The sequence below is a fragment of the Magnolia sinica genome, chromosome 12, assembly GCF_029962835.1.
Source record: "Magnolia sinica isolate HGM2019 chromosome 12, MsV1, whole genome shotgun sequence".
NCBI classification, from domain to species: Eukaryota; Viridiplantae; Streptophyta; class Magnoliopsida; order Magnoliales; family Magnoliaceae; genus Magnolia; species Magnolia sinica.
In genome coordinates, this window is record NC_080584.1 from 16,855,532 (window position 1) to 16,879,610 (window position 24,079).

Sequence of the window (24,079 nt, forward strand, 5' to 3'; positions counted from 1 at the left end):
TCCTTAAGGACTTCAACACTTTAGTTCTTGATTCAGATTAGATGATTTGGCCAGCTCACCATTCGGGTAAATTTTCAGTTCAGTCATTTCATAGGTTGTTGCTTTATCGTCTCGCTCCTACATGCCATCACATCCTTTCCATCAGTGATTCTATGGAGCCCTTCCTCGTGTGGTAGCCTTTGTTTGGTTGGTGGGCTGGAAAAAGGTTCTTACTATTGACACCCTTCAGAGGAGTTCTCTAGTCTTCCTTAATATTTGTGTCATGTGTATGGCTGACACAGATTCCATCGATCACCTCTTCTTCATTGCCTATTCGCTAGAAAGGTTTGGGATCACTTCTTGAATGAGCTTCAAATGGATTGGGTCATGCTGAAGTCCATGGAGGAAGTGTTGTGGGCTTGGCATGGGGGTGGAGTGGGAAAATCTAGAAAATCAAAGCGGCGGCTGACTTTAATGGCTGTGCTTTGGGCTATTTGGGGAGTCAGGAATGGATGCTGTTTTCAGAATGAAAGGGTGGATGTAGATGTCACAATTATGGAAATTCAGTGGTTTATTTCTAGTTGATACTATCGCGTTATAGCCTCCTAGGTAGTCTTGTTTTTGCATTTCTGTTTGGGCTCCCTGTTTTTACCTTGCTTTTGTGAGTTTTAATAAATTTTTTGTTCTCTCCAAAAAAATAAAATAAAAATCAAAATGATTTCACTCTTAGGAAGATAATAGAGATCGTGAGATGTTAGACAAATATAAGCTGAAAAATGACTTCTATGATTGTGCTATTGGGATGAAGATAAAGGATGTGATTTTGGAGGTGGTGTTTTTGGTGTGGTAGGTCTTTTTAGTTAGTGGGTTTGATCAAGTACAGTGGGACTTGGGCAAGGTATTCAATAAAGGTAATGGTGGCCATAACGGCCGTTATAGCCCCACAATGGTCATTTAATGTATTGGCCTTGCATTGGCTTGTTACAGCTGTACATGCCATTGTTTTTAGAATGGCCGTTACCGCCTTGTATCATGTAATGGCTCCTACTGTTACCACTACATAACAACCACTACATAGCCATTTTTTAATACCATGGGCTTGGGCGGCAGTTTGGGGTGCAGCGTGGTGTTTTTTTCATTGCTTGGTATGGTGTAGCTATATATGGCTAAGGGAGAGATGGCGGTTGAGAGAGGTTCTTCTAGAGTTTTTACCTTTAAACCAATGAAAGGAGGGGCCTAGTATGAATTGTCTTATCTGTATCGGCTTGATATGACACATGAAATCGGGCCGAATCAGGCCATGCCATAGAAATTGGTCCATATCAGCTGTTACGAGGTGTATCGACATTGATACAACCGTTAAGGTCCAAATTTGATTTATAATTGTTATTATTATTTTTTGGCTTAAAAGAATTTCAACCAATATAAATCTGATATGCCCATATTATATTAGTTTTCGACTGAGCTGATATGCCACCTCTCAAACTCAAGTTACTCCTTTTAAAGCAGCTTGAGTTTGAGGGGGGATGTTAGAGTAGGTTAGGTTAATCTTCCTAGATTAGGATATTCCCTTCTTTGTTAAGATGTATGTCTCTATAGATCTTCTAAAGAACTCCTGCTTGTTATAGATCTCCTTTAGATGTCCCACTTCAGGAATATTGTCAATGAAATAAACAAGTTATAGTTTCCACAATATAGACTCTCATGCGTAACAATATCAATGTTTAGAACCATTGTTGTCGCGCATATGCGATCACATACGTGAATATCCATATGCAAATCGCATATGCGATCATGGCACATATGCGAAAATATGCGATCACATATGTGATGTATGCGATCGCATACAACATATGCGATCGCATATTGGCCATGGCACATTCAATTTTTATTTTTTATTTTTTGAAAAAAAACAACATTTTGCCTATAAAAAGGCTTCCAAATCTCCTCCATTTGCAATATTCTCACTTCAAAACTCTCTTACTCTATTTTTCTCTTACATTTCTTAATTACAAGTGGTCTTAATCTCTCTCTCTCTCTCTCTCTCTCTCTCTCTCTCTCTTGTATTTACTACTTCCAAGTGATCTTAATCTCACTTTCTCCTACATTCCCTCTCTCTTGGAAGTTGGAAGATCAAGATTCAAACACTTCTAAGTTTCAAGGAAGATAGCTTGTTGATTTCCTACAATAATAAATAAATAGCTTATTGATTTTGTTGTTACTTCTTGTTAACTATATTGTTAAATGTGGATGACTTGATGTTTAATTCATTGTTTAATTGATTTATCTCTCTCAAATGTATTTTAAATATGTAAAATTAGTTATCTATTAACTTAGAAAAGTTCTTCTTAGTTTCTTATATTTTTTTACATTTTTTTTTTGAATTTTTCCCTATATATATTTATATATAATTTTTTTTTTTTCTAAAAAAAAAAAGGCGATCGCATATGCCTATAGGCATATGCGATCGCACATGATCGCATATGCGATTCGACAACATTGTTTAGAACTATTCTATAAAAGATAAAATGGTCATTGGTGCTCCTCTTGAATCTCAATCCCTTGATATGAAAATAACGGAAGGATATGAACTTGGAAGGTTGGTTGTAGGTGGTGGAGAGAAAGTGGAGATTGGTTATGACATGGGGTCTGAGAGAGTAAAGGGTATTGGGTGTAGGAAAAGGCTGGTGGAGGTAAGTGGTGGTAGGTCATGACATGTGATGCACTTAGGGAATAAAGGAATGACATTGGGCTTGGGAACATGACAGATGGCTAGTGGCACATATAGGTGTTAATAGGAGGGGTAACAAGGTATTTCAAAATGGTTATGTAACGGCTATAACGGTTTTATGGAATGATAATGGTGCCATTACAGAAAAATTGGCTGAAATAAGTTAAAAAAATAAAAATAAAATAAAACTGTAATAACCGGTATGGCGTGTATCATAATGATAATAGTGGTGGTAGTTACGGCCACCGTTACCATTATGGAATACCTTGAGGGGTAAGGTATAGGATCTTGGAGCATATATAATTTTGAGATTCTCTCCATGATTGATTTTCTCGAGTGTTAGAGATTACATTGGTTTGCATATCAAGCCTCCATGGTTGATTTTTGATAAACAGTGTTTGCTCAATTTTGTTAAAGAGTATTTTTTCCCTATTTAGCAAAAGTTTGCACAACAACCATTTGGTGAGGTTGAAAAAAAATCACCATTTTGCATGCCTTCCAAAGTTTTGAAGCATGGTTGCTTCTGGAGTGATGAAATTGATTGCTCGCCCATCAAGTTCCATAAAAAAAAGAGAAAGATATGCAGCAGGTTTCATCATTATGGTGAAATTGGTACGTAGAGAATGTTCATTAGAGGAGCATCTTGATGGTTGTAAAATCACAATCTACATGGTTCCATCACCATTTTGGTAGTGAAGATGGATCATAGAAGAAGTCTTTGTAGTGATATGTTTCAATGGGTAGAGGTGCTTTTGCTGAGTGGTATCATCATTTGGGTGATAACCGGTAAGCTTTCGAGAGAATCTCCAATGGGTGCAAAAATTTGTTCTCATCTTTGTCACTATTTGGTGACAAGGGGATTTTTGGTTGAGACATCTCTAGATTGTAAGTGTGGTGAATGGGAGAAGGGTTTATATCCTTCTCTGCTAACTTCTCTTTAGCCGAGAGTGATATAATGATGAGCGACATGATGTAGTCTTTGAGGATCCTTCGTAGGAAGGCCTATAGGATTGATCCTGGTTGGCTGTATTGGCTTGTAACAACCATATCACAATTGTAACGGTACTAATAGGGGGTGTATTGCCTCGTATGGGCTGATAGTGCCCATATTTTTACAACCGATTCAACCTTGTATCGCGTAACGAGGCTGACCGTTTCCTTTACATATCAGCCGATATGACTGATACATAATCGTCTTTGAATAACATGTTCCTTCAAGGAAGTAAAGGTTCTTCTTGGTGAAGAAGATGACTCTCCTGGATCCTCCTTGTGAAACGAACCATCGAGGAGGCAATTACGTATTCTTGGCTACATGCTGTCTTTATTAGGATATCTAGGAACAATGTTTTCAGTATCAATGATATTGGCCGATATATCCCAAAATATATCTTTTATCCCACCTTTGCAATACAAAAAGCACAGGTAGTGTTGATGTATCCCACCTTTACAATGAAGAGGGGATAGAAGGGTAACAAATTAGAAGATGAGGATTCAGGAACCTGTGCTACATTGCATTGATCGAGCTCTGGTCTTGGAAGAGGTTCCTAAGCTTCAGGCTCATTGGAATTCACCTCGATCGCTTACTTCCTTTTGGAGGATGGACCAGCTATAGAGGAGGCGAGAATCTTAGGTCTCTTTTAGTCTTTATCTATATCTTGGGATGTTAGCTCACTTATCGCACATGTGCCAACCATAGCCACCACACGTGTGCAAAGAGCTGTGCGAACTTTCTTCTACTCTCTATGGGCTGGATTGTCAAATCCAGCAGCCTATCCTCTCTTCCATCTGGAGAACGACATGTATCCTAGCCCTAGAATGGTAGTTCATGAGACATTCGACCCAATGTGCCTTCTTCCATGTCGCTAATGGAGGTCGAGCCAGATGTGTCCCGCCTTCGACTTCCATCCCTCCTGCTTCTCCTACTCTTCCTGAAAGGCGCACTCTCCAACTAGATTTGAAAGGAATCCGGGCTCTTTGAGACTTAAATATCAAGACTATTCAGAAGCGGCATCCATCCTTTTATGTAAATCTTCATGCAAACCAGGGTCCTATCCTCTTTTAATAGAGATTTCTTCTCTATAGCTAGAACTTCTCCCACACAGGATTCCACAACCTTGAACACCTCTTCCTTCCATAGATCAATCGGGATGCCATAGAGGCTAATCCATTACTCCTCCAGCCCCAATAGAGACGAATCACACCACCTGTGGGGAGAGATTTGATCAGTTCGGTAGCCAAGACTTCACTAGCTACCATGATTCTATCCAAGCTAGTGTGGTCTGCAACCTTAATCCAAAATTCCCAATAATTAAGTTTGCATAGCTAGAACTCTCTCTCTCTCTCTCTCTCTAGAAAACCCCTTCTCTCCTTATGCCTGCATCCACCTTTGACTGAGACATGATATTGCTTCGCATTTCGCAAACCAAAATCAAACAGAACTCTACCCGAACTTCCTCTACAATCGATAAAGGAATGACCACTTTCCGTTTGCCTTTCGATTCTACCACCTTGATTGCCTCTTCCTTCCCTTCTCTCCCAAATGATGTTTGAGCGTTCCTAGCGGCTAGCATCCCCTTCTGTTAGATAGCCCCTGGTTTAATCGTCTCCTTATAGAATTTTCCAACAACCACCATTGATGCCTTCTTTACCGCCTTGTAAGCTATATAGTTAAGAGGGCTTATTCGGTCATTCTCTTCAGGGGGATTCTTCTTCTTACTTATATACTTTGGGTTGTACTTTGCCAAATCAATGAGCAATATCTTTCCTGATAATCCATCTTCTATGTAAGTCAGTGATAGCTCTCTCAGTCTCTTCCTAAAGCTCAAATCGAACAAAAGTAAAGCCCCCTGATTTCCACTTTTCCTTTAAGGCGGGGGATCACAGCCCCCTTAACCTTCCCCAATTTACCAAAATAGTGTCAAAAATCTGTTCTGCCCACTCTAGGAAATGGCTGACGAACAAGGTGAAACCCCTCTTCCAAGGTGAAACCCCTCTTTTCCCCTCAGCTCCCAGCCTCTCGTAGCTTTCGGGCATGGTCTCCATTCTTCACCAGCATTTGTTACGATCCCAGTGGTTTAAAGAGCCTAGCTTGATGAGTTCCATCAGTCGTGGGGCTTTTGGTGTATTGGTTAGGTTCTTAACAATTGGCATCAAAGCCAACACCATGTCTTATGTTCGAGTCACGGTAGGGGTGACTTATGGAAAGGGCAACCTGGACCAGAGCGAAAGTCGCCACGACGTGGAAAGGGTTATCTGAGCAGCTCAAGGGCAACTGCCAAGTGGAAAGGGCTACCTGTATAACCAGAGTGCAGCCGCCATGCCCTGGAAAGGATTGCCTAGACTAGAGGCCATAGTGAGTGCTGGCATAGAGTGGGCCACCATGGACGTCGGCTGCGGAGCGTGGTGGAATGTTACGATCCTAGTGGTTTAAAGAGCCTAGCTTGACGTGTTCCATCAGCCCTGGGGCTTTTGGCGTCTTGGTTAGGTTCTTAACACCATTCTCCACCCCTGTTCTGAGGCACCAAACAATGGATTCTCCATAGCTGATTTACCTCTAGCCCTGAACAAGGTATATTTTTAAAGTTCTTTAAGAACTCAAAAGTCGAGAGGGAAGGAGGGATGGAGGGGTGAAATTGGTGTTACTAGTAGACATTTGATCAAGTCGTTTGTTTTCCTACATGCCTAGGGTACTGTCTATGGGAAATGATCTTATCTTCTAGCTGATATAAAATGTGTTACGCATGTCCCACTTGCATTTTCTGACGAGGACTGGTTATTAATTAGAACTTGAGAAATGAAACATTTGAATGGTGAGATGATGTGTCCTTTTGCTAGAATCAGTGGTTTGCTAGTGCTTATCTCCATTATGTAAGCGAATAATAGTTGCCTGAATATTAAGGACTAAAGCTGACCAATAGTGTGTACTTCTTTGCTTAAATGGATTTTTCATATGAAAGTCCTCTATTTTGCAAGCATAAACTTCAGTTTCTTGTTTTGAAGGATGTATTTTTAATGTTGAAAGTTTCAATTTTTTTACTTTGCTGTTCCAGGTCTTGGAGGCTGTTGGTCCTATTATATTTCTGTCTGTTGATACCAAGAAATTGAGAAATGAAGGGTTTCTAAGTCCATTTCATCCTCGTTATCCAGATATACTAACAAATTCTGCTCACCCAATGGTAACCATATCTGTCCTTAATTTACAATAAAATGTTGATTGTAAATTTATCCATGTGTTATAAAATCGATATAGATATGGTCCTTTAATCCATTCTATTGTGACATTAACCCTTCAATTTTTTTTAACTTTTTTTTTTTTTTTTTGTTCTATAGAGGGCTCAAGATTTGGCAAATGTCACATCTTATCGAGAATGGGTTCTATTTGGATATCTTGTTTGTCCTGGTGAACTACTTCGGGTCACTAGCATCGATATCGCAATGGTATGTTTCTGTCACCTTTTAGTTTCTATATGGAATGGCTGATGCTATCGTTCAAAAAAAAAGAAAAAAAAAGAAAAGAAAAAAGAAGAGGAAAAATGGCTGATGTTTTATGTCTTTTCTTTTCTTAATCATTAGTAGTAGAATATCACTAAAAGAGCAATGATGAATAGAACGAGCATCTTTCTAGATAAGCTTACTAACAAAGAGCTTATACGTTACTGCTTGAAATGCCCTACCTTGAAAACAATTACTGCCTGTCATTTTATTTACCAATACATCCACTATAATGTTGACCACTTATGCTTATTGGATTTAAATAGTTAGGATTATCTATACCTGTTTAATTAATCTATACCCCACCCTTAGTTGAATGAAGTTTCTATTTGGATGCCATTCCGCTCTTTGAATTGCATTTCAGATTTGTGCTTTTGCACCCAATTCAGCTCCCATTTCCCATCGATTTATGGTTGATAACATTTTCAAGCAGCCACCTTCCCGCTCCCACACCTGAATCTGTTGCCACTTCCCTTCGTGCATTGTGCAACAATACCCATGCCTGTGAATTCTCCCAAAACCTCACTTTCTTCCCATTCCCAACCTCTATCTGATGTCTAAAGACAGTTTCACCTTCATCTTACTAGTTTCTTTCCACATCTTCTAATTCCCCTTATCACTCCAGCCGGCACCTAGCTCATCCTTACTAAAAAACGTCAACCACCATTGGATAACGGGAATGGTGGGACCTGTTATGCTATGAGGGGCCGTAATGGCCGTCCTGAAAAAAAAGGCGTGTAAGTTGTAACGGGCCTATAACGGTCTCAACCTGCCGGCCAATATGGAGCAATATAGTTTCTTTCTTTTTAAAAAAAAAAAAAAAAAAAAACCGTCATAGGGCCGTAATGGCTGTTATGGCTCGTATCATAATGTCCATATGACTGGCTGTTATGGCCATTATTGCAGTTATTGAATGCCTTGGCCCTTCTTCTCAACATGTATTAGATATGGTACCCCTCCACAAGGCATTTGTTTCGCTTCAAATCTCAACCACCATTTTGAGAGAGGTGACAAGTTCCACTTATGACATTTTTTTTTTTTGGGGGATTTTCATGCACCCCCTATTCAATAAGGTGAAGCTAATGGCCTCCACCTAGTGTTGCCATTGTCGACGAAATGTCGATATTATCGCCGATAATATCGGTGTCGCTAGTCTAGCGACACCGATACTCCAAATTTTCGTTTCTCTCCAGATTATCGGCGAAATATCAGCGATATCGTCGATAATTTTGTGTTATTGCCGAGAATATCGACTGTAGCCGCCAACCACATAACCTATTACAAGAAAACGGTAGCCAACGACCCCCTTTTTTCGATAAATAGGTAAAAATCAGGAAATAAAATTGGAAGATCGCTTTGATTTCCCTATTTTTGTAAATACACGAGAGTGATCTCGTACCTGGCTGATCAAAACTCAAAAGTCGGAAGAATGCCTCGAACGACAATGCCGATCTTTGAATATTGCACACAGAGGTAAGAAACCTTTCTCGATTGGAAGCTTGAAATTTCGGTGAAAATCAGGGATTTTGGGAATTTCCTCACGATTTGGGAATCATTTAGGGTTTTGAAACCCTCCCTAAAAAATCCCTCTTCTTCGGTGAGAATCTCCCTCCAAATGAAATTTCAGGGGTTTTTTTTTTTTTTATATTGGTTTTTCGACTTCAAGTTGTTGACGATATAGGGCATGCAGAATAGTACAGAAAGGCTTTGTAGCGATTCGCTACATCACCAAGTTCCGTGGACCCCACCATGATATATTTGTTATATTCATACCATCCATCCATTTGGTGAGATCATTTTATTCCATGAGTAAAAAAATGAGGTATATCCAAAGCTCAAGTGGACCTCACGACATAAAATAGTGGGGCTAGTGACGCCCACTGTTGAAACCTTTCTAGGGCCCACCACGATGTTTATTTGAGACCTAACCTATTCACAAGTTCACACAAACAGGGAAGAAAGGAAAATCATAAATATCATCTTGATTGAAAACTTGTGGCCCTTGTGAAGTTTTTAATGGTAGGCGTTCGATCCCCATTGTTTTCTATGTTGGGGTCCACTTGAGCTTTGGATTTGCCTCATTCTTTGGGTCATACCATAAAATGATTTCTCCAAATGGATGAACGGTTTAGATATAACACATACATCATGGTGGGTCCACATAACTTGGTGACATCCCTACATCAACACGTTATTTTTGTACCGAGTAACTCGTATGCTTAATCGTACTGAGTAGACTCTCTTGGGCCCACCGTAAATGTTTGTGGTTTATCCATGCTGTCCATCCATTTTCCAGATCATTTTAGTGGTTAATCCCAAAATTGAAGCATATCCAAAGCTCAAGTGGACCACACCAAAGGAAACGGTGAGAATAATGATTCCATCGATGAAACCTTCCTAGGGTGGCCCATAGCGATGTTTGTTTGTTTTTTTTTTTGGTCATCAAAATTGTTCATTAGATCATACAGCTATGGATGAAGGTAAAACATAAAAAATCAGCTTGATTCAGAGCTTGTGGCTCGTAAGAATTTTTCAACGGTATATGTTCAGTTCACACTGTTTCCTATGGTGTGGTCCACTTGATGTTTGGATATGCTTCATTTTTTACATGAATCCCTAAAATTATAGGGTAAAATAGATGGATGGAGTGGATAAACTACATAAATCATGTTGGGCCCTATACACTTTACTCAATACGCTCATCGTACTCAGTTACTCGGTGCACAATCTGTTTAAGATTTTTCCCAATGAAGTCGTGGGCATGTGACTTCCTTGGCTTGGTGCACTGTGGGGCCACTGTGATATTTTTCTGCCATCCAACCTCTTGATTAGGTCATACAGACCTAGATGAAATGAAAACAAAATTATCAACTTGATCGGAAACTTTCATGGCTCCTAAAAAGTTTTTAATGGTGGGATTAAATCACTATTGTTTCCATTGGTGTGGTCCACTTGAGATTTGGATTTACTTCATTTTTGGGACCATGTACTAAAATGATTATTTGAAATAGCTGAATGGGGTGGATTTATCGCAACGATAAAATTGGGCCCCACATGATAAAGATAACACGGTGTTACCCGAGTAACAGCGAGCGGCTTTGGTGGACCCTGACTCTGGGGCCATCTTGACGTATGTGACTACATCCATGCCATCCATTTGTATTGGAAACTCATTTTAAGGCATGATCCCCCCCCAAAAAAAGAAAAGAAGCAGATCCAAATTTTAAATGGACCATAGTATAGGAAACAGTAGTAATTGACCATTAAAAACTTCCTGTGGGCCACAAGGTTTGGATCAATCTGATATTTGTGTGGTCTCTTAATATAGGTCTTTGTGACCTTATAAACAAGTTGGATGGCAAATAAACATTCCGGTGGACTTCATGAAGTTTTTAGTTGTGGGGATTCAATCACGATTGTTTCCTGTGGTGTGGTCCACCTAAGATTTGGGCATGCTTCATTTTTTGGATTATGCCTTAAATTGAGCTTTGAAAATGGTTGGACGGTGTAGATTTAAGGCACATGCATCACTGTGAGCCCCACAGTCAGGGGTCCCACCCACCTTGGTGGATCAGGGGACCCACAATGATGTCTATGTTTATCCATGTCGTTCATTCATTTTTTCATATCATTTTAAGGTATGAGCCAAAAAATTAGGTATGTTCAAATCTCATGTGAAGCACACCACAAGAATTAGCATGATTGAACGCCAACATTAAAAACTTCTTTGGTGTCATAAAAGCTTTGGATGAAGCTGATATTTGTTTTCTCCTTCAATCACCACTGTTTAATGTCCACTTGAGATGTGGATTTGTCTTATTTTTGGGCCCAAGCCATAAAATATATGTATTTAGGCATGTCTTAAAGTTTCACTGAAAAATTCCACAAATTTCTCCATGTTACCCTCTTTTTCCTGCATTTCCAGTTATCGGCGATAATGATATTATATCTTTATCTCTACCCAGCGAAACTTGTAGCGATACCGACAACTCAAACACTGCCTCCACCCTCCCCCTTCCTGTAAAAATCTCATTGAATTAGCTCAACTTTTGTAGCCACCACCATAGCATGTTTAGCAGGGGTTAGTAGTAAGTCAGAAGATTGGATTGTATTGACTTCACGAGCATTATCCTCTAGGTAAAGATAAATCCTTTTCCATGATGCAAGCTTTCTCCATCAGTTGGATCCCATATGGACTCTGATTTGGGATTGGCTTCCATGGGAATACAATATGCTTCATCAGCAAATTTTTTCTTTATTGTGTTATACAATTTGGTTTTGCCTCTCTTTTGACTTCTCCGTGTGATGTGTCTTCTAGGATGACTTATATATCATGCATAGATGCGTCTTACCTTTCATAGTTTTGTTTTCAGGTTGTACTCAAGGAAAATTTAATTCTTCCCTTGTTCAGGGATGAGGTGAGTTATTTTAACCAAGCAATGCTGGTTGTTTTATTCTCCGTGCTAGTTGACCATGGTTTATAATCTTAAAATTGCAGTATATACTATTGCATGAGGATTATCAGTTGTATGTTTTACCGAGGATATTAGAATCAAAGAAGATGGCAAAATCTGGACGTACAAAGCAAAAAGAAGCTGATTTGGAGTATAATGTTGCAAAGCAAGTGGAAAAAATGATATGGTATGAACTTCAATTTTATAGGCTAAAATGAGCAAAACTACATTCCTTATGCTTTTCTTTTGTTTGTATTTTTCTTTTGATTATAGCATTCAGTTTCATTTTTGTTTTGGTTGAGCGAAAGTAAAATACAGAAGTAGGTTAGGAGATGGTATACTAAGGCATAATCTCAAAATAGGGCATTGGGGTTGTGGAAGGCAAATTCTAAACTAGAGATGGAATTCTCAAAGGCAAGTGTTGGAGAATTAGGTGATTTTGTGGCACAATAATGCTCCTCTATATTCAAGTTTTCCTAGATTGTTCTAAGTGGCATCAAATAGGGAATCAATGATACCCCAAGTTTGTTTTATGGAAAGCGGGCAAGTGGTGAGGTCTACAATGTTCAGGAGAGCTCTTTATGTCAAAGAGGTTGATGAATATGTCTGTCTTATGCTTGATGGGTGTAGCCCGATCGTGGAAGAAAAAGATGGATGGCATTGGTGCCTAGAGCAGAATGACAATTTCTCAGTTGAATATTTATTACTCTGTGATGTGAAGTTTGTGGGGAAGGTAGATGACGAGTCCAATGGCTCCTATATGGTATTACCTGGGTCCTCCAAGGGGATCATCACCTTTGGGTGGTTGGTGGGTAGGGGCAAGGTCCTTACTGTCAATCATCTACAAAACAAAAATTCAATCAATCCCAATCTTTGTATTCTGTCTCTGCAATGAGGAAATGGCTGATTATTTATTTTTGCATTGGGAGTTTGTTGGAGATATAGTGGAGATTTTTTGGCTTATTCAGGATCAATTGGGTGATGCCAGCTGGGATTCAGGGGGTTCTTCCTGATGTGGCATGGAATTAAGTGGGGGAAAAGAAAAAGGGAGCGTTGATGCCTTGCGATTGTTGCATGTCTTTAGACAATTTGGAGAACATAGCAACCAGAGCTTCTGCAAAAAAAAATCCACTTACATGGAGGAACATTCTTATCGTATGGGGAAGAATCTTAAGTTGGGCAGTGGGGCTTAAATCTCTTGGTGGAATTTTCTGGGAGCAAATTAAGGGCTCAATTGGGAGCTTCTAAATAGAAGTAAATGGGAAATGGATTTGGAGGTAAATGAACTAGGAGTAAATGGTTTGCAAAGATGTGCTTGGATGGGAGTAAATGAAATGCATTTGAAATCAAAATATTACATTTGGAAGGGAGTAAATGGGAGGAATTGGAATGTATTTGAATTTTTCAATATATTCACAGGAATATATGTGATATCCCAAATCAACTTGTATATCTCAACTCATCGTACATATCCGATATTTAATAGAAGGGTTGTAATAAGCCGAAAAATGCTCACTTGCGCACTAGTTCTCATGAGAACTCGGTGAGAACTTTTTGGGAACTCATCTCACCTTATATGAGCCCAAAATCTGAATGGTCCACGTGATGTAGCACCCCATCAAACCCCTTGGGCCCAACTTTTACCCTGATCCAAAACTTTGGTGGGCCATGGCAAATGGAAACAATTTCATTCCCTTGATTTGCCTCTCTTTGCTATGGCCCACCAGAGTTTTGATAAGGTTGAAAGTTGGGCCCTAGGGGTTTCATGGGGTGCTGCATCACATGGACCGTTCGGATTTTGGGCCCATGACACGTGTGCAAAGGTGTGCAGGTGAGCAGGAGAATAGGACTCATAATAAGCCCATTGCAAAATATACTTTAGCCACAAATGAGGAAATTTCAAGTTTCGGGTAGGCCCCAAACTTGCCAACGTTTTTTAACCATCCATTTAGATGGCTATCCTTTGGACGGTTTGGATCATTCTTTTGGTGTGATTTTAGTGATGTATCCGATATTTGCTTTATTTTGGTATATCATTAGTGTGACATGTATATGGTGGACATGTGCGTAGCGGCACCTTTGTTTACACATGTGACTCTCCAAGGGAGCTCATAAAGGCATTTCACCCCATTTACTTCCAAATCCTCTCTCGTGGAGAGGATTTCATTCACATGCACATTTACTCCTGTTTCATTTCATTTACATGCATTTGCTTCCATCCAAACACACCTCAAATACCATTTACCTCCATTTATTCCTATTTCCACCCATTTACTTCCATTTACTCCCATCCAAATGGCCCCTAAGGAATTTTGGGAGGTTGTGTAGACCTTGTATCCATGATAATAAAAACCGGTTAAATTATGGTTGTAATGACCGCGGCGTAACATAACGGTGGTGCCTGTTACACGTTTCGGGTCGTAATGCCTAATTTGCAAAAAAATGGCCCATAATGGGCCTGTAATGTCCAATATGGGGCCAATGCATTTTTTCCCTTAAAAAAATCGATTACTAGAAGGCCGAAATGTTATCATAACGGCCAGCACCGTTACCATTATTGAATACCTTGTTTGCATTCTGATGATTCTTCATCATCTCTTTAGGTTGCTTGGCCTGCAAGCTTTTGTTTTCCTTCTTTTTATTCTAATAAAGTTGAGTTGCCTTGCAAAGAAAAAAGTAATAGTACTGATACCAAATTTGGAAAAGCCTCATCTTCTGTAGAGAATTGTTATGATGTAATAAAGAAACAAAAACATGCCACAATTTACAGAGTTGCCCACGAACAAATAAATATAATAAATGAACAATGTTAGCAAAGATTAATGTAGCTGAATGGATGTATGAATACACCGAGCGCATGCCGGAATTTATACTATAACATTTGTACCTTTTCCTTTTACAATTCTAGCTATGGGGCCCTTGAAACTAGTCCACAACATGTTCATTTTATGGAATGCATTGTGCTGCAGTAATGCCATTTTAGTTGACATTTCTAGACAATTTAATATATTTTAGGGCACTTGCTTTGCCTGGTAGTGATGCACCTACTAGTCTCTATATTGGGTAATGGAGGATTGATGTTAGGTGGGCAGCTGGTTGTCAAATTTTTGCTGAGGCAAATCATGATAATGCCTGTTTCTTATTTTGAACCTGACCCTGAATAGTTGGGAAAATGCCATGATGACGGTGATGATTTCCCTCAATCTAAGACTAGGGTTGATGTGTCAAAAGTGTCGGAGATGGAGACTGTGACTAGTTTCTATTGCAAATCTATAAAATAAGAAGATCTAGCAAATCTAGTTTCTATTGCAAATCTAGTTTTGAAAGCGTCGGAGATGGAAATTGTGACTAGTTTCTATTGCAAATCAAAATCCAAGCAGGTGGTCTTCTTCTCCCTGTTTAAGTGTTTCGGGAAGCCTCTTTCCGGTTGTCCTCAGAATGGTTAGCTCTCCAAAACTTGGCTTCTCTCGTAGTGCATCCGGGCGCTATGAATGAAGGACCTCCATTTTCAGTGTCATGCCGAGCACTGTCGCAGCCTCTTAACACGTGCGATCTGTTGGCTCTGTATGACCAACGTATGCAGTCTCTACAACCGCCCGATGGAGGACGCATGGAATTGGTGTGGTGAGATGAAATCTCCCCTTGGATTTGCCAGTTGGTGCAGTCGTCTCTCAAATCTCCCGAATTTATCACCTCCTTCAACGATATCTTCATCGCACGATAAATTGAGACATTTTCTTTTTCCCAAAATATTGGATGATCAATATCGTCTTGTCTATTCAACGTCCCGTCCCAAATCTCAAAAGATATTTCCTTCCTTCCCGAGAATGCCTTGGGCCCTGTGTTGCATACAAGCAATGTTCAAAATATCAGTATTGCGTTATGTATCGCACCCTTGGGATACGGATATGTATTGGTTATCACATGGGATATATCGGTTGTATCGCGTAATATGTCGTTGTTGTTGGAAACATGGGGAAATTGGTTGAATTTTTCAATGAAACTTCAGTGATTATTAAAAAAGACATCAATACACACTTATAAATCAAAACATTACAAAAAACAAGTGCACGTATTAGCTTTCTTTGTATGGGGTCCTAATCTATGCGTTGTGTAATTGAATTCATGCAAGTATATTCAAAGTCTATTCATATAATTTATAAATGTAAGAAGACGTGTGGAAACACAAGCAATACATTCGAAGAATCACTAGATCAGGTTACCTGTTTGATTTTATGTTTGGACACAAAAATTGCAACTGATTTGTGAAAAATTGAGAATATATTTTTTATTTTTTATTTCAAAATTTTGTAACTCGGCCCATCTCCAAATCTTGAAATCGAACCTCCCAATCCATGATTTTTCATGCAAAACATGAAAATCATGGATTTGTAACAATTTGACATTGATTTAACATATGATTTATAGAAAAGAAGGATTGAAAATAACAAATGCTCACTGGATTGAACATGTGGGATATAATCCCACTGCTTGTGCGTTTCGTATCAGTCAAGCGGGATACAAGATATATCGTGGGATATATCGACCGATATTGTCAATACTTAACATTGCGTACGAGTGCTCCAAAGAAAGCTGCGATCACGATTTCGCCCTTAGAGCTGCCCACGTCTCACTCTCAACTACCATATGAAGAAACGTGTCCCCAACCATATATTGAGACGTTCTTAGCTGGCCATGTAGGCTAGAAGAGCGACACGGGGGAGTTCTCTCATGCGTCTCTAATCGAAGCTCCGTTTCCACATTTCCCAGAAGAAGAGGCTACTATAGGTAGTGTTCGAGTTGTTGGTATCGCTACAAGTTTTGCTGGCCGGAGATAAAGATATAATATCGTTATCGCTGATAATATCGCCGATAACTGGAAATGCAGGGAAAAAGGGGGAAATATAGAGAATGGTGGAATTTTTCAGTGAAACTTCAGGACATACCTAAATACACATTTACATATTCAGGAATGAAAAAATTGCAAAAAGAATGCATTAAATAATAAGTTTCCGTTTAATGGAGGCCAAAAGGCATGTGTTGTTGTAAGAAATCACTCAACTAGTAACCAAAATGATTTTATATAATATAAGTATAGCTAAAATATAATAATTAAAACAGGTAAAAGTAAATGAATTAAAAAAGTTTTTGGATAACTTTGAGACAATGCTGCTTTTCACTTCCCTCGTCCGGATGGCTTGGATTGTACAATTGTTGTTGTTAAACAACCAACATCAAATGAGCCACTACCAAGAAAAAAAAAAAAACTAATCCAAAACTTTTGTGGCCCCACGAATGTTTCAATGGTGGAGGTTTAATTTGCATTATTTCTGGTCATGCGACCCACTTGAGTTTTGCATATGCCTCATTTTTTGGCCCATGTCCTAACATGATATAGAAAAACAGATGGGTGGAGTGGGTTTCTCACAAATATCATGGTGGGCCCACCTACCATCCATGGCAAGCCCGTCTTTGAAGGCTTTGTAGGAGTGGATTGCAGACCGATTAACTCTTAACGTACTGAGTAAAATCCATGGGGTCCACCGTGATTTATGTATATCCACTCCGTCCATCCATTTTACTAAACAATTTTAGGGCTTTGTTCCAAAAATGAAGCATATCTAAAGCTCAAGTGGACCACACCATAGGAAACAGTGTGAATCGAACATCTACCGTTGAAACATTCTTGATGGCCATAGAAGTTTTAAATGAAGCTGATATTTGTATTTTCCATTCATCTATGTCTCTGTGATCTTATGAATAGGTTGGATAACAAATAAACATCACTGTGGGCCCTGAAAAGGTTTCAACGTTGGAAATCATCATTCTCACGATTTCCTGTGGCATGGTCCAATTGAGCTTTGGATATGCTTCAATTTTTGGCTCAACCCCTAAAATGAGCCCGAAAAATGGATGGACGACGTGGATAAAGCACATACATTCACGGTGGGTCCAACATAGTTTACCTAGTGCATTAAAACCATATGAGTAACCCAGTACCGGTGGGATTTCTTCACGGTCAATTATTGGGTGGGACCCTGGCCATGGGGCTACATCAATAATATAAGATGTATATCTACACCGTCCATTCATTCTGGCAGATTATTTTAGGGCATGGCTCACAAAATCAATCAGATCCAATTTTGAGGTGGACCACACCATAGAAAATAGTGGTCATTGAATGGCCACCATTAAAAACTTCTTGGGGCCCAAAAGTTTTGATCATCAGCCGGATGTTTGTGTTTTCCCTTCATTCAGGCCTATGTGATCTTAACGAAGTGGTTGGGTGGCAAATAAAAAGTACAATGGGCCTTAAATTTTCTTTAATGGCAAGTGTTCAATCACATTGTTTCATGTGGTCCACCTGAAATGTCGATCTAATTCATTTTTTAGCTCATTCCATAAAATGAGTGTCCAAAATAGATGGACAGTGGAGATAAAATACATTACATCATAGTGGGGTCCACAATACTGTAAGCTGCCGCGACTCACGACTCGCAGCAACATAAGCACCATCCTTGTCCCCGAAAAAAAGGGATGCAGATTAGACACCGACAGGTTGAGTAGTGAGTGGGCTACTGAAGTGACGTCACCAAGTTCTGTGGGCCCCACTATGATGTATGTGTTGTGTCCACATCCTCCATCCATTTTTAGATATCATTTTAGGGCATGAACCAAAGAATGAGGCAGATAAAAAGCTGTAGTGGACCCCACCACTGAAAACAGTAGGGAAAGTGATTCCCACTGTTGAAACTATCCTAAGGCCCACCATAATGTTTATTTGAAATCCAACCTGTTCAAAAGCTCAAAAAAACATGAAATAAGGGAAAACACAAATATCAGTTGATCTGAAAATTTTGTGGCCTTTAGAAGTTTTTATGGTGGGTGTCACTGTCCCCACTATTTTCTGTGCTGGGGTCCACTGGAGCTTTGGATTTAACTCATTCTTTGGATAGTCCTAAAATGATCTTTACAAATGGATGAAAGGTGTGGATACAAAACATACATCATGGTGGGGCCCACGGAACTTGTTGACGTCACTTCAGTAGCAAGTCTAGCTACTCAACCTGTCAGTAGCTAATCTGCGCCTAAAAAAAATGGGGTCTGATGCCATTTCCGGAAAGGGGAATAGGGTTTCCTGTTTCTATTTGGAACCCCAATCCCAATCTAAGGGTTTCCATTTCGAACCCAAATCTCCAAATCGAACCAAAATTCTCAAGAGATATCGCAGATTATTTGTCGGAATTCTCGTTGATTTTGAAAATTTTCATCCATTTGAAGAAAAAAGGGAAAAGGAGAGGTTTTTTCGTACCTACAGAAGACCGAAACACAACTTTTGTCGATCAATTAATTGGCCTACCGAATTCTTCTTCCGATCAGGCATACCTCTTTTACAGGTACCAAAATCACCTTCTTACAATTTTTTTTTTTTTTTGAAATTTTTTTTTTCGCATTTACGTTGCTCTCCCCAAAATTTCTGATACTACTTTTTTATTGGCGAAATGGAGTTAGGTAGTTACAATGAATTTGTCGTCCGACTACTCTGATTATCACGAAAACTCTAAAAAATCGCCAACAATTCGCTGAAAACTGGCAGAGAAACAAAAAAAGGGGTTTTCGATGTCGCAATGTTGGCGACATCGATATTATCGTCGATATTATTGACTTTTTGCCGATAACTTAAACACTAACTATAGGAACAAAGGTGACGGTGAAAGCGATTCAACTACTACTTCAAATGATGAGAGTATGTAGGAAGTTTCCCCTAATCCCTTTGCCCTAATCTCGTCTGAAGTATTGTTGGCCCCCAATCACAGTTGCAAATTGTTTCTACATTATCAATGGGTGTTTTTCTTACTCCTCCCTCATCTCCTTCTTCTATGCTTGTTCCCTTGTCTCGTTCTTCAATGGATGCTTGTTTGTCCTCGACCCCAGCCGAACCTCTTACCTTGGCCAATCTCCAGCTAGATTCAGTTATCCAAGGTGGAGGAAATGAGCACTAGGTCCGGATTACGTCAGAGGAAGCATGGGGAAATTGGTGGAATTTTTCAATGAAACTTAAGTGATTATTAAAAAAGACATCAATACATACTTATAAATCAAAACATTACAAAAAACAAGTGCACATATTAGGTTTCTTTGTATGGGGTCCTAATCTATGCACCGTGTAACTGAATTCATGCAAGTATATTCAAAGTCTATTCATATAATTTATAAATGTAAGAAGACGTGTGGAAACACAAGCAATACATTCAAAAGTAAAAGAAGGGTTTTTAGGGTTTAGGATCTGGATCTGCTTGAGGAGGTTGGGTAGTTGTTTGAGGCGGAGAATGAATCTAGATCTCTTCTCTCTTCTAAGTACTAGGAGAGGCTGAAAGAGGAGGAAATTAAATGGCGTCAAAGGTCTAGGGCCGCTTGGCTCAAAGAAGGTGACCATAACACTAAATTCTTTCATTTCATGGCCAATGCCAAGAGGCGCTCCAATTCAATTTCTTCCATCCTTGTTGAGGACGTGATGTTGTCAGATAAGAATTTTATTACCTCATCTTTCGTTAATGTCGCCTCTAAATTGCTTTCTTCTGACTTTGTTCGCAGACCGTCGTTAGATAATCTCCCTTTTAGGTACTCATCAGAGGAGGATGTAACCTTCATGGAGTGCCCTTTTCCTGATTGACGAGGTTAAGTAAGCCGTGTGGGGTCTGGGGCGGGATAAAGCTTTGGGTCCTGATGGATTCCCTTTAGCTTTCTTTTAGGCCTTCTAGGAATTGATTGCTCCTGACTTTGCCTTTATTTATGACTTCTTTGATCATAATAGGTTGGCCTTCAAGTTGGGAAGCACCTTCATTGCGCTTATTCCAAAGGTGGAAGGAGCTTAGAACGCGATGGATTTTTGTTCAATTAGCCTTAACGGAAGCCCTTACAAGATCTTGTCTAAAGTTCTGAGTTAGAGGTCGAGGACTGTTATCTCCGAGATTACTTTCCCTTTCCAATTTGCGTTTGTGGAAGGGAGACAAATCCTGGACTGTTCTTATAGCTAATGAATGCTTGCATTCTCAAGTCAAGTCCAAAGGCCTGGTATCATGTGTAAACTGGACTTGGAAAAGGCATATGATCATGTCGACTGGACTTTTTTGGACCAAATGCTTAATTCTACGGGCTTCGGGTTCAAATGGAGAGCTTGGATTAAATCATGCATTATGCCGCCTAAATATTCTGTCGTTGTTAATGGCTCTCCTTTTGGGCATTTCATGGCTTCTAGGGGCCTCCGCCATGGAGATCCTTTATCCCCATTTCTTTTTGTGTTGGTCACGGAGGCTCTTAGTGGTATGCTGTCTCGCGGGCAAGAGATCTGCCTCTCTAGATGGTTTTCTGTGGAAAATTTCATTCTTCCGACCAATCATCTCTAGTTCGCCAATGACTCCTCGCTTTTTTGTGGGGTACTTTGTTTAATGAAGCTCTGTTAGGTAAATGGGTATGGAGATTTGGGTGTGAGGATGACTGTCTGTGGCGCTAGATCGTAGCTGCAAAATATGGTCTGTCTACTTCATGATGGTGGACTAAGCATTCCTCCCTCTATCGCGCCTCCTTTCTATGGAAAGGAATCACTAAATCTGCTTCACCAAGTTTTGACAGAATCTCTCCTTGGGAAAAGGTTCCAAAATTAGATTCTGGCTGGATATATGGTTCGACAATCATTCTCTATCCAAATCATACCCCACCTTGTTTGCTATCTTAGCTGACGCTAATGCTCTAGTTAAGGACAATTTCTATCCTGAAGGAAATGGTAGGGCTTGGATTCCCCAGCTCTGTAGGAATCTCTCAGATTTCGAGCTAGAGGAATTTACTAGCCTTATCTCCTTCTTGCAGGGTGCTTCTATGCCTCTTCCCTCTATGTTGGAAGACTCCATCTATTGGTTGCTGTTGCCCTCTGGCTTGTTCTCGGTGTGGTCCCTCTACAAATCTCTGTCTGCCTCTTCATTCTCCTCTCCATGTCATACCAATTCAGTCTGGTTCTCCGGAGTGCCGCCCAAGGTTGCTGCCTTTGGATGGTTGGTTGGAAGGAAAAGAATTTTGACTATTGACAACCGGAGGAAGCTTGGTATGTAGATTCCGAACGTGTGCCTTTTGTGTCTCAAAGCATAAGAAATGGTGGATCATCTCCTGTTACACTGTCCCTTCTCATCGGACATCTGGTGGAGTGTCTTTATGCTTGCAGGGGTCTCTTGGGTTATGCCAAGTGCAATAGATGGCCTGCTCAATGGGTGGCATGCGAAATCAGGAGGAGCTCTGGGTAAAAGAAAGTGGAGGACTATCCTCCTGGCAGCGAGTTGGGCTATTTGGGCAAAACGCAACAATCATTGATTTAGGCATAGTTCGGTTTCAACTGCGGGGGTGTTCTCTAAAGTGCTAGTCCTCTTTAGAGATTGGGCATTATAGTTTTTTTTTTTTGGGTTTATTTCCTTGCGTTTTGGTTGCTTGGGAGTAGCTTTTGTTTTTTTATTTGTTCTTTTCTTTTCCTTTGTTTTTCCCCGTTGCATCCTTTTTTTCTTTGTTTGTTGCGGTTTCGTTGTTTTTTTTTTTTTCAATAAAAGTATCGTCTTTCAAAAAATAAAAAGATCTAGCAGAGTTTAAAGGTGTGCTAATGAATGAAACTTAATGGATTGTGAAGTGTTATGCTTTATATTATGCCTACTGAGCTTGTTTGGCATTGCATGCTAAAGACCTTAATTGTTTACAACTTTCGCTTTCTGAGTAATGTGCAATAACTAGGCTAAACTCTAAACTGCATTGTTTTGTGTGATTTTGTTGGCATGTGAGTGGTGTTTGATTAACATGTATCAGTAGGCTCACTGCTATTTTGTGGAATCAACTACTTGAGCATGAGCTATCCACTTTTGGTTCAATGGTGGTACATTTATGTGCCTTCGCGCTTAGGAATTTGCTTCGCAACTGCTCTTCCATGATCCTACCTTGCTTGCTAACCCTTTGGGGTGTGTATTCAACTAGGGTTGTAAGCTAGCCAAGCATGGGGTTTATTTGGGCCCATATTTTGAACTGGTAAGGCCAGGCCTGTCATGCTAGTCCTATTCAAATTCTTGGTGAGCACGGCCCAGTTACACCTTACATTTAATAATCAGGCTGGGGGTCCATATTGGGTGGGGCGTGCTAATGTGAGTGGTGTTAGTGTCAGCCACATCCATGGCCAGTTCCAAAAACCTAGGTAAAAGATGAAGGCTGATGCCTAATTGGTTGCCGATTGTTAAACTTTTGCCTGTCTACCTTTTAAAAACCAACCCTTGATTGTTGGGAGAGAGGCGAAGATGATGATGATGATCACAATGATGAAGTGTTTTGTTGGAGAGTATTTCATTCAAAAACCATAAAATGTTGCTTTTCATTCCACGAGTCACCTAACAAGTGGCAGGCTGCATCCATATGCTTAATGGCTAGCCGCCGCTTATGGGTACTACATAATACTCAAACACTTCTTGTGAATGGTACCTTGTCTTGATTGAAAGATGTGCAAATGCAAACTTGGCCATAAGCTGATTTTAACAATGATATGGTGGTTTCTATTCGTGTAATTGATATAACATGCAAAATTTCAATCAAATTTGAAGTCGTGGACTAAGTTTGAATACACAATCTATTGAAGCAGTAAGCTAGCTCTAAATTTGAGCTAGTTCCAAAATCTCGATTATTTCAATAATTGCCTTGCAATAATTGTCCAAGGCCAAGATGTAGAGTGGGGGTGTTTAATCTCTCACTCTTATGTTATTAGTGTTGCCTTAAGTGTTTTCAAGATTTTGGTTTCGATAATTCATGAGAGAGGAGAGACTGAGAAGGATGTCACCCATAGAATTCAAGCGGGGTGGAAGAAACAGAGATGTGCCTTTGGACTTTTATGTGATCGGATCGGCATGTACCACTCAATCTAAAAGGGAAATTTTATAGGAAACCTATATTTCCCGCCATGCTTTATGGGACAAGATGTTGGATAGTTAAGTAACCACATGCTCATAGGATGGGTGTATCTGATGAGGAAGTTGAGATAGATGAGTGGTGAGACAAGGATAGATGGCGGAATAAGATAAATGCATTTGAGGGAAATTAGGAGTAGCACCAATACATGTAATAAGATGGCGGAATGTAGACTTAAATGGGTTGGTCATGTGCCATGGAGATGAAGAACTGCATTAGGAGTGAGTATAAGTTGAAGGCTTAAAAGGGCAAGGGAAAGGCTTAAGAGGACGTGGGTGGAGGTAGTAAGAAAATACTTGATCACTTGTCGTTTATCTGAAGCTATGGCCCATGATAGAGTGGAAAAAAGAAAATGATTCATGTAGTGTGTGAAAGGGTCAGATTATGTGTTCAGGTGGGCCCTATCATGATGTGTATGTAAAATCCACTTCGACCATCAGGT

General features: G+C 39.8%; 1 protein-coding gene across 1 annotated transcript in view; it reads left to right on the top strand.

Annotated features, from left to right (window-relative positions):
* LOC131221024 (protein NAP1) overlaps positions 1 to 24,079 on the top strand; it is an 88,939-nt gene that overhangs the window by 35,447 nt on the left and 29,413 nt on the right. Inside the window, exons 8-11 of the mRNA XM_058216099.1 lie at positions 6,760 to 6,885; positions 7,040 to 7,147; positions 11,575 to 11,619; positions 11,700 to 11,842. Of these exons, the coding sequence (XP_058072082.1) occupies positions 6,760 to 6,885; positions 7,040 to 7,147; positions 11,575 to 11,619; positions 11,700 to 11,842 (422 nt within the window). The remainder of the gene's footprint in view (positions 1 to 6,759; positions 6,886 to 7,039; positions 7,148 to 11,574; positions 11,620 to 11,699; positions 11,843 to 24,079) is intronic.